The sequence below is a fragment of the Schistocerca serialis genome, chromosome 2, assembly GCF_023864345.2.
Source record: "Schistocerca serialis cubense isolate TAMUIC-IGC-003099 chromosome 2, iqSchSeri2.2, whole genome shotgun sequence".
Lineage (NCBI taxonomy): Eukaryota > Metazoa > Arthropoda > Insecta > Orthoptera > Acrididae > Schistocerca > Schistocerca serialis.
Genome location: NC_064639.1, coordinates 517307144 through 517317122, shown reverse-complemented (window position 1 = coordinate 517317122; position 9979 = coordinate 517307144). Strand labels below are relative to the sequence as shown.

General features: G+C 39.3%; 1 protein-coding gene across 1 annotated transcript in view; it reads right to left on the bottom strand.

The window, feature by feature from the left end:
- Window positions 1–345: 345 nt before the first annotated feature.
- LOC126457488 (phenoloxidase 2-like) overlaps window positions 346–9979 on the bottom strand; it is a 294687-nt gene continuing 285053 nt past the window's right edge. Inside the window, exon 12 of the mRNA XM_050093788.1 lies at window positions 346–612. Within this exon, the coding sequence (XP_049949745.1) occupies window positions 394–612 (219 nt within the window). The 3' untranslated portion in view covers window positions 346–393. The remainder of the gene's footprint in view (window positions 613–9979) is intronic.

The following is a 9979-nucleotide window of genomic DNA, read 5'->3' as shown; positions in this document are numbered from 1 at the left end:
TACTGCCTGAAATAATTATCAGAAACTGAGATCTGAAGACAATCTTGTATCTGAAAATATTCCAGAATATTTCTCTGTCTCTAAAAGAACAATCCCACAAACTGAAAGTGTGATGTTTATTCTTCAGGTACACAAAATGCACTTAATCACTGGAGAGTGATTTAGAATATTTGTACACCAATGTAAAAGAACAATGTGACCCAAACAGGTCCTAAATCTGATGTGCTATGCACAGATATGTTCCTATTATATACTTACTGTATTACTGTCGTACAAGTATTATCTTCTGTTAAATAGATTAACAGTAGGCATTCACATAAATGGTACTTTCATACATCTTGTCACGTACTTTTAAAATCCAGTTTCTGAAATTCTTCATATTTCTTTTATTTATTATTGTCTTGCAAATGGAGGTAGTATTTTGTCTTGAAATCTGATCTTCACATTAAGTACTCCCATGTTTGGAGTAATAAACTCATAAAGTGTATTGACACCAGCCCGAGGTAAACGATCCAGGGGATATCCCATTGGACGCCTGTCAGGGTACAGTCGGTCCCGCAAGCCACAATAACTGTGAGCTTGTTGGCAGCCTTCTGGTGCAGGTTGTTCTACCTGTCAGCATTCAGAAAATACATTAACATCAGAGCATACTGGCATGTCAATCTGTTTCAAAATAGCTCTGTGTGCCAGAGAATCATTATTTTAAAATGTATAGAAATAAATGGCTAGTTTCAGCCAGTGCTTATCATCACATCTCAGTCTAAACCTTCTGATTCAAAGTATCTTATCATAGCTAGGCCAAACATAATGTGAAAACTATGTTCGATGTAATTGTAATAAGATATTTATATCAGAATAGTTACATCAAAAGCTGATGACAGACGATGGCCAGAACTTATTTATTTGTGAAGTGCAGTAAACAAACATATTCACAAGAGACTGAGCAACAAATAATGGCTGCCTTGTACACAGATTTCATGCCTACTTTGATATGATCTGACACATAAAACACAATGAGGAATGGAATAAGATAGAAAATAGACACACTGTCTTCATTACTTCCCTAACACAAAAACACTCAACCAAAACTACCACAAATGGTTTTTAATACAACCTATCCATACTAATCTGCATGATAATTGAGCAGCAAAACCTCAACATAGGGCCAACTGAGTAATGGCAGGCAGACAGACAATTACGTTCAACAGTCCATCCATGCAACAGTTCTTCATACAAATAAAATATTAGTTTTTAAGCCAAGTATTCACTTGTGGAAACAAGTAAAATTTACAAGGGGCAAAACCAATGTTGGAGGGAGGGTTCTTGCTAACTTTGAAGCCTACTACACATAACCTTTTACAGTAATAGATAGAAATAAAGAAAGGCAACCAGTAAATGCTGATGGCATTTAGAAAAATGTAACACCTCAGTAAACTGCATTGGGTTTGTAGTTAGATACGATTACTTTATATGGCCTCTGGAAGGTTAGAAAATGCATATGGTGAGGAGAGAGTAGGCAAGTATCGAGAAGCAGTGGAGGGGAATACAGGGGGCTTTCTGCAGCAGTACCAAAATGATTAATTACATAAACATTTACAAAAATGAGGGCATTGAATAAGAGAGTCTGAGAGAGAGAGAGCGAGAGAGAGAGAGAGAGAGAGAGAGAGAGAGAGAGAGAGAGAGAGAGAACAAACTCACCGTAATACTCATTGTAAAGTTGAACACTTTTAACATTCCACTCAAGTAGTTCTCCTTTGGGAGGAAGATATATAAATAAACTGAGCATTTAAGTTTTTAATATATTTATGTTCCTCTAAGTACCAACAGAATATTCCAAAAATTTTATCAAATGTGCTAACATGACTCAATTGTTTGTCATATACAGCAGGTTGGTGAAGTCAGAGGATGGCCTAGAAATGAACTATTAAAATAAATATTACTGTAGAACATCATTAGTGTATATTTACATTATCAATATGTCTATATTTCCCCTTGTACTGATGGAATATTCCATAAATGTTAAACAAAAATAGATGGCAAACTATAATAGTACTGAACAAATCCCATTCCATTTACTTTAAAGAATGCCGTGAAAGCAAATTAGTATTGGTTGGAGTCCCAAGGCAAGTCACAGCAAATCAAAATCACTCAATAGGCTACTTTCATTGATACCATCAAAAAACAGAAAGGAAAAAATGAGAATTTGTGGAGATTTTATGGCCACAATCCATGTACAAAGTGAAAGTAAGACTTGTTTCATTCCGTCACCAGAAGAATTATTGCCCAAACTAAATGGAGGATGGTGCTTTTAGAAGGTGGATATTACAGATGCTTATCATCAGCTACCATTAAATAACGTCTCCACATATGGTACGAAACATTCTGTTCAGCTTACACAAAAATCAGTAGCTCCCATTTAGAGTTGCCAGTTTCCAACCATCTTTAGGATGTTATTTGAACAGCTAACTCACCATATTTCTCACTGTGTGAAATTACTTGGATGGCACTATCATCACTTGGGTCACTAAGAAAGAATGTATGTAAACTCTGGAACAACTATTTGACATCTTGCAACAATTTGGGCTGAAATGTAACATTCTTCCAATTTCAAACTGACATAGGAACTTGCCAAACTCATACACATATACAAGCAATAAACAAAATACACATTTCATAGTGTATAAGATGCACCTCTTGTTAATGGAAAAATTAAATTATTGCATTAAATTCATACTAGATGCAGCAACAGTAGCAGCTCCTTATCTCCTGGACTACAAACATATTAAATATATTTGGATAGTGAAATGTAGGAACAATAAATGACTTAAAATATTACTGCTTTCACCTCCATGCTTAGTGTGTCTCACACCTGGTGTAACCACTCATAGTGACAGCAGGGGCAATACAATCAGACATTAGTGCCCTCTATTACTTTCAACTCAAAAATTCTAACCAGGGAATAGCATAATTACTTCCAAACTGTAAAAGAGCCATTAGTGTTATGTATAAGGGGCGTGCAGAAGGAAATGAGCCGGAGGCATAGCTACAGAAACCAATATCTGTATGTTAGAAATACTGACCCTGGCTTTTGAGACACCGTGCTGCAGGAAGTGAATCAGAAGGGTGCCATCTTGGTCAAAGAAGCATAGGGGCAAATGATTCACCTCAGACAACAATGTCCAGCTGTATGTGCAGAACTGTTTAACATCGCAGCCCTGGGAATTTTATGAAACAGCCATTCACCAACTTGTGTCACAGTGGGACAAGTGTCTCAATAGCCAGGGTCAATACTTTTAACGTACAGGTACTGGTTTCTGTCATTATGCCTCTGGCTTGTTCCTTTTTGAATGCCCCTTATAGAATGGCTTGTGCTGGTTATATTGTGTTGATGGACAATTTTTTTTTTTCATGTGGCTGATATATTTATATCTTTGCCACTTCCAACTGACACACTGTCTTAATTGCTTTCCGTACTTTTTTGAATGGTCACCATTGCTAATGGGAACTGTTCTGTGTATTTTCTTTTTTTAAAAAATATTCAAGTAATAAAAATTATTTGTCTGAAACTATAACAACTTAAATAACTGTCTATATTATTACAGTCTGTCCAACAAGTCATGGGCTCAATAAAACATGCTTATTAATTGGAATTATATCCTTTTTTCTGTGCATCGCTCAAGTCTTTGAAGTGAGTTGTGAATCAAATAAGTTTTTCAGCAGCCAGAAATTTGATGGGGGTAATTTTCAGTTGTGGAAATATCAGCTGGAAAATATCTTTCATGCTGAGAAATTGCTGGATGTTGCTGATAGAATTAAAAATAAGGCCAGATGCAGGCACACATGCGTGGGATTTGTGACATGAACTTAATGCAAAAGCAATGCTTTTTATATTATTTGTTATGAGATTTGACAAGCTGTAAACTGTTATGTTGCCTACTAGAGCAAATGATATGTAGAATCTTCTTAAGATAATTCATGAGCAGTTACAGTGAGACAACAGTTCTTCAATTATAAAAGGCCACACTGTGATCCTACTGTGCAACATATCAGTAAAGTTGAAACAGATCTTGTAGATGTTGGTGAACCAGTGGTAAATATAACTTACATGATGAATGCAGGCAGTTTGGTAATTTAATGCAAGGTTACTAAAATAACAGCAGTGTTGGTTGCAGATTGAAGAAGCAGCAACTACATTCACTGCTTTTAAGGTTAGTGGATTTACTCTTTCATCCTAAAATTCATCATATCACATGTTAAAGCCATGTCTTTGTATGTCACAGTTCTGAAAAACATCTTTCTACTGTATCAGTAGATGCAGGTAGACAAGCAAATATTTTGTACAGTGTGTGCAAAGTAGGATAGTCAGATACAGGGCAAACAGACAACGCTTGCATAACAGAATCACAATCAACTGATCTTGAGTAATTTTCACACTTGCACTTGCAACAACTAGGACTTTTTACTTATTCAGTCTTAATATTTCTGCTTCTGAATGTAAACTAGCTTCCTATTTGGTGAATAGTCCGTAATGCTTTGTATGGAAGGTTCTCTGTACAAGAAAACAGTAGAATATTTGTGACTTTTCTCAAAAACCGGACAGAATAACATATCGAGGTCTCTAGAATGGCTGTGACTTTTTTGTAGGTATGTTTTAGCTATCTATGCGCCAGACAGAAATGTATAAAATACAATCACGTGGATGCGCTTGCTACATAGGAAGTACAACTACTCGATAACTTGATTAAGTCAAGTTCACTGACGAAAGAAGTGAATGAATAGTGTGAGGGCTAACTGGTGCGAGTGGCAATGTGGTTGACCCCGCAAGGGGGGGAAGGGGGAGAGGCGTGCACCCTGCATTATACTACCACATGGCTTACATTTAATTTTGTAAACCAAGCTGCAACTGATAGCCTGATCCGGAGGTAGACTCATTAACTCCCACATATTATTTATTACCAATGAATAAATTTCTTCTTTCAGAGTCTCTGGATGCCATCACCTCCTGGAAAGTTTGTGCTTCATCAATGATTGGTGGGCAAGCCACATAATTTTGGAAATGAACCTGAGGTGAAATTTCACCACAGTTCCTAAGATTCATTCCAAGCCAAGCAACCTTTACACTATCACAGGGTGTTTGATCTTGCATGACTACGTCTCCATTTTCACAGGTTGTTGAATTCCATAAAAATAACAAAATAGTTGGCTACATCTATGGATGTAAGTGGAATATTTACACATATATCAACAGGAACAAATTCTCCTGGAATACAGACATAAATTTACAAATATGATCTAAATCTACTCCAGTTTAACATACTGACTGCACTAGTTTTTTGAGACCATTCAAACTGCTGTGCTACTATTAGTCTTAGTCGTAGAAAAGGGGAATTTTGTTAAATTCAGTAAAGGCGCGGTTGGGCGATGAAGTCTGGGGCTGCTGGCAGTGTGTAGTAATAGTTAACAGCCAGTAGGCCAGACAGGGTAAACATGGCATGGAGCTGCAATGACATTATTGCATGCAAGATGTGTTTTTAGTGGTGAAACAATGAGGCAGAAAACTGCAGCATTGATTGAAGTTATTGCGATATATGAGGCGAGGCAGTAGGCCAGAGTCAGGAGGGCGATGTGTAAATGGCTGATGTATGGGTATTTACTCCTGCCATAGTTTCCATCTCTCTCTGACACTATGTCAGAAGCAAGGGGAAAAGCAGTATAAATAGACAGGCAATTTTAGCTAGAGGTAAGTGCGTGCCAGGTCAGTCAAGAGTCAGGTTGGACCAGTGCTGGTCTACGCTTATAGGGGACAGTCTGGCAGCGATGTTGTAAATATTATGTGTAACCTGTACTTTATTTCTATGTAGTTGTTTGGGCTGTATTCTGCCTGTGGGGACGCGACACAGGGGCAGGACGGAATGGCAAATATTGATTACTTGGAGATTGCACGGTCTACCTGAAGGAGGGCAGTGACAGCGGCCTGCAGCAGGTCCAGGATAGGCCATGTTCGCTTCCCACATGGCGTAATGGGGTCAGGGCGAGGTGTACGCTGTGTGAGGTGCAGCAATGCTGAAACAGCATTGGAGATGGCGGTGGGTGTTGCCATCCGGAAAGTACCACTGGTGGCTAGTTGCAGCACAGCATCTAGCAGGGCGCGGGTTCGAGTCCGGTCCTGTCCTGGGAGCAGTGGCAGCCCGAGGGCCACAGGTGACCAGTACAACCACAGTTGTCCCATGGTAGGACAGAGCAGACCAAACGGGGCGGAGGGCGTCAGGGATCAGGGACTGTAACAGTCTGTCACGACCTTAAACTTCCTACCATAAAGGTAACAACGAATATACGTTACTCCATATATTATGGCCAACATCTCCTTTCCCAGAATACACCCTACTGCACCATTTGAAATGTCACATGATAAGATGAAGTCTTCTCCAAAATTTGGAAACATCAATGCCGGACCAGAAACTAATCTCATTTTTAATTCATTGAAAGCTTGCTGGCATTCCTCCGTACATTGAAATTAACCCCTTTCTTTAAAAAGCTTTGTTAATGGCTTGGCTATTTCAGCAAAATACTTTACAAATTTATGATAATATGAACATAACCCAATATAAAATTGTAATTGCTTCGTTGCACGTGGTGTCGGAAAATTTTGAACTGCCTCTGTTAACCGAGGATTGGTTTGAACCCCTTGTTCACTGATTACATGACCAAAATATTTGACCTGCGTCTGTGCAAAATTACATTTTTCTAAACTTAATGTCAGCAATCTTCTAAAGACTTCTCTTAAACACAATATATGTTCTGGTATATCCTTCGAAAATACTATAATGTCATCTAGGTAAACCATACATGTCTTTGGTTTCAATCCCCTTAAAATCCCATCTAATAATCTCTGAAAAGTGGCCGGTGCATTCTTCAACTTGAATGGCATACATAGATACTGGTAGTGTCCCTCAGGAACAGTAAAAGCTGACTTTGCCCTATCCTCTGGCACTACTTCCAACTGTTGGTATCCACTCCGTAAACCCATCATCATAAAATATGTACATTGTCCCAAATTGTGTCCGTGATGTATGAAATCAAATATGCGTCTGAAATGGTTTTCGCATTCAGAAACCTATAATCACAGCAAAACCTATATTTCCTTATACCATCCACCGACTTCTTAGGTACTAGAACTACTCTGCTTGAATATGGACTATTGCTATGCTCTATTATTCCATCCTGTAGTTGTTGTACTATAAACTCCTCTAGTAGCGATTGCATATGATGTGCTACCCTATATGGTTTCCTACACACTGGTGTATTATCTTCTGTTGGTATGTGATGCTTAGTAATCGGTGCTGCTGGTAACCTATCCTCCATTCCAAACAAATTGCTAAATGTCAATAACAGTTCCTCCACTGTGAACCTGTTGTCACCCTGCAAATGCTGTAATTTTCCCCTCAATTGTGCTGCATCAATGTTTTGCATATGGCTTGCCTCTAAATCCTCCCTATCAAAGTCATCTTCATCAAAAAACCCCAAAACTTTCGAGAAGCTAAAATCTGCTCTGCCAAAGTTATCTATACTTAAAGGAACTCTTTAATCTCCTTCCACATAACTAGCGTGAGTTAAACTCCTCTGCACAAAACAGTGCACATTATCCAACTCCTCATTACTCGAGAGTGGCTCCACCATGTACATCTCCTTCAGTAAGTCCATATCTATCAAAACCCAGACTACTTTCCTGTACCTGCCGGTATGTTATCCTGCTGATCTACCTTTAATGAATCCGTTCGCAGTTTAGCTGGCGTCACCTTCGCGCAAAGTGTACCTTGCGACATTCATCCATTTGCAACTGTTTCCCCTGTGCAAAACATTGTTCCACAGAGTTCCACTGTTTGATGCCAAAGATCTATCTTCACACGATGTTTGTCAAGGAAGTCCAGTCCGAGAATCACTGAATACCCCTCACCCACACATGGTAACACCTCTACCTGCTCGCTAAACTTCATTCCTGCAATCACAAATCGAAGTACCGTCATACCCAATGACTCAGCTTTATTATACCCCACACCATGTAACCTATAACATAGTGGCTCAAGCCTTCTCCTGCATGACAAATCATGCAGCTTTTAGATGGTTACTGGGACGCAAGGACCTAGTCGGGCTCTAAAATTAAGTGAGTTTGACTTTGATGTAATTCATAAGCCAGGGAAGAAACACAGGAATGCAGATGAATTAGAAGTAACGGGTAGGAGTGTTGCAGAATGGCAAAGGGCACAAGCAGAGGATGAGGAGTGCCAGGGTTTTAGGACTCAACTACATTTCATTGTGGAGGGAAATTTGTTGAGTAGAGTTACCAGGTGTGGACCGCAGGTAGTGGTACCAAAGAGTTTGAGAGAGGAAGTCTTAAAGCAGGCCCATGATCATGTGCTTTCAGGGCATGGGGGTCATCGAGCAATGGAAAGACAAGTAGCAGAATGATTTTGGTGGTGCACTCCAAGAAGGGATGTGGAACAATATGTAGCAAATTGTGTACCATGTGCACAGCAAGCGGATGTGAAGCACGCAAGAATTCCATTGCAATGGTTACTAGAGGCTTCAGAACATTTCAGGTTTATCAGGCTAGATGTCTGCGGGCCGTACAACAAAACACTGGCAGGGAATCATTACATTTTAACTATAATTGATCACTTTTCATGGTTTCTAGCCATGGTCGCAACACCAGACCAACAGGCAAGTACAGTAGCACAAGCTTTTATCAATAACTGGTTATTGAAGTTTGGGGTGCTGATACCTTAATTAAGGATCAGGGAACAAACTTCATGTCCGAATTAATGTCACAGTTGTGTTGGCTATTGAGAATTAAAAAGCTATGGACGTCCATTTCATCCACAGGAGAATGGGAGAACAGAGCGAGTACATAAAACAATTTCAAAAATGCTAAGTTATTATGTGAATGGAAACCATGATAACTGGGATGTCTATCTTCCATACATGATATTAAGTTATAACACCAAAATACATTCGGGGGTCAGAATGTCACCATTTGAGTTGGTCTATGGAAGAAAGACACCATCACCATGTGACATTCTATGCCTGAAATCGGGAGCTAAAGGGGACGCTACAGGAGGCCAATACGAAAACGTTGGAAAGGCAGGAAGAACAAAATAAGCGGTTGGGACCTTTACCACAGTACAGGGTAGGTCAATGGGTACTGATCACGAATCCAGATACACTAAGGGAAAGACAAAAAAAACTCTTGACAAAGTACCACGGACCATACCAGGTCGTGGAGATGACTTCGCCTGTAAATGTTAAAGTGCAACTGCCAACAAAAACGTCCATAATCCACATATGTAGAGTAAAGCCTTTTAAAGGAATAGTAGATGGATTACCTCAATTATAGGGAAGTGACCCAATTGCAGAGGCTAGGCAAAGCAAACGGAAGAAGAAGGTCACAGCGGAGTGACAACAGCGGACACATAATGTTCTGTATGCGTTACAGTCACAGAGGGAGTAAATTATTGTATGTCTAATATTGTATGGCATGTTTACATTTTGTGTTTTTGTATCAAGAGATAATTTGTGTTTTGGTGGGTCATATAATAGTTGCGTTTTTCTTGTTGTTGTTTTAGTTTTGTCATTGTATGGGGGAGGCTATGTTCAGGGAATTTGATATGGGCAGAGTGAACTATGGGGAATTTCTGAGGATGTCATACAATGTTGTAGTGGGAAGGCGTTCTGGGGATATTACCAATGCAGAATCTGACAATTTAAACTCCACGCTAAATCCACAGTTTTTGCATTCCCTTGTTAATGCACAGGAAGGATCTATCACAGTTAATAAAGTATTGGATTGGAACATGTTCAAACTTTACAACAGCATCACACTTACAGAATAATGACAGTGAGCATTTCAGCCACACGGTGTGCCGTTTTCCCATTTTTCTTGAGTATAGCTTTGTGGAGAGTGTGGAAACGTGCACCAGTAGAG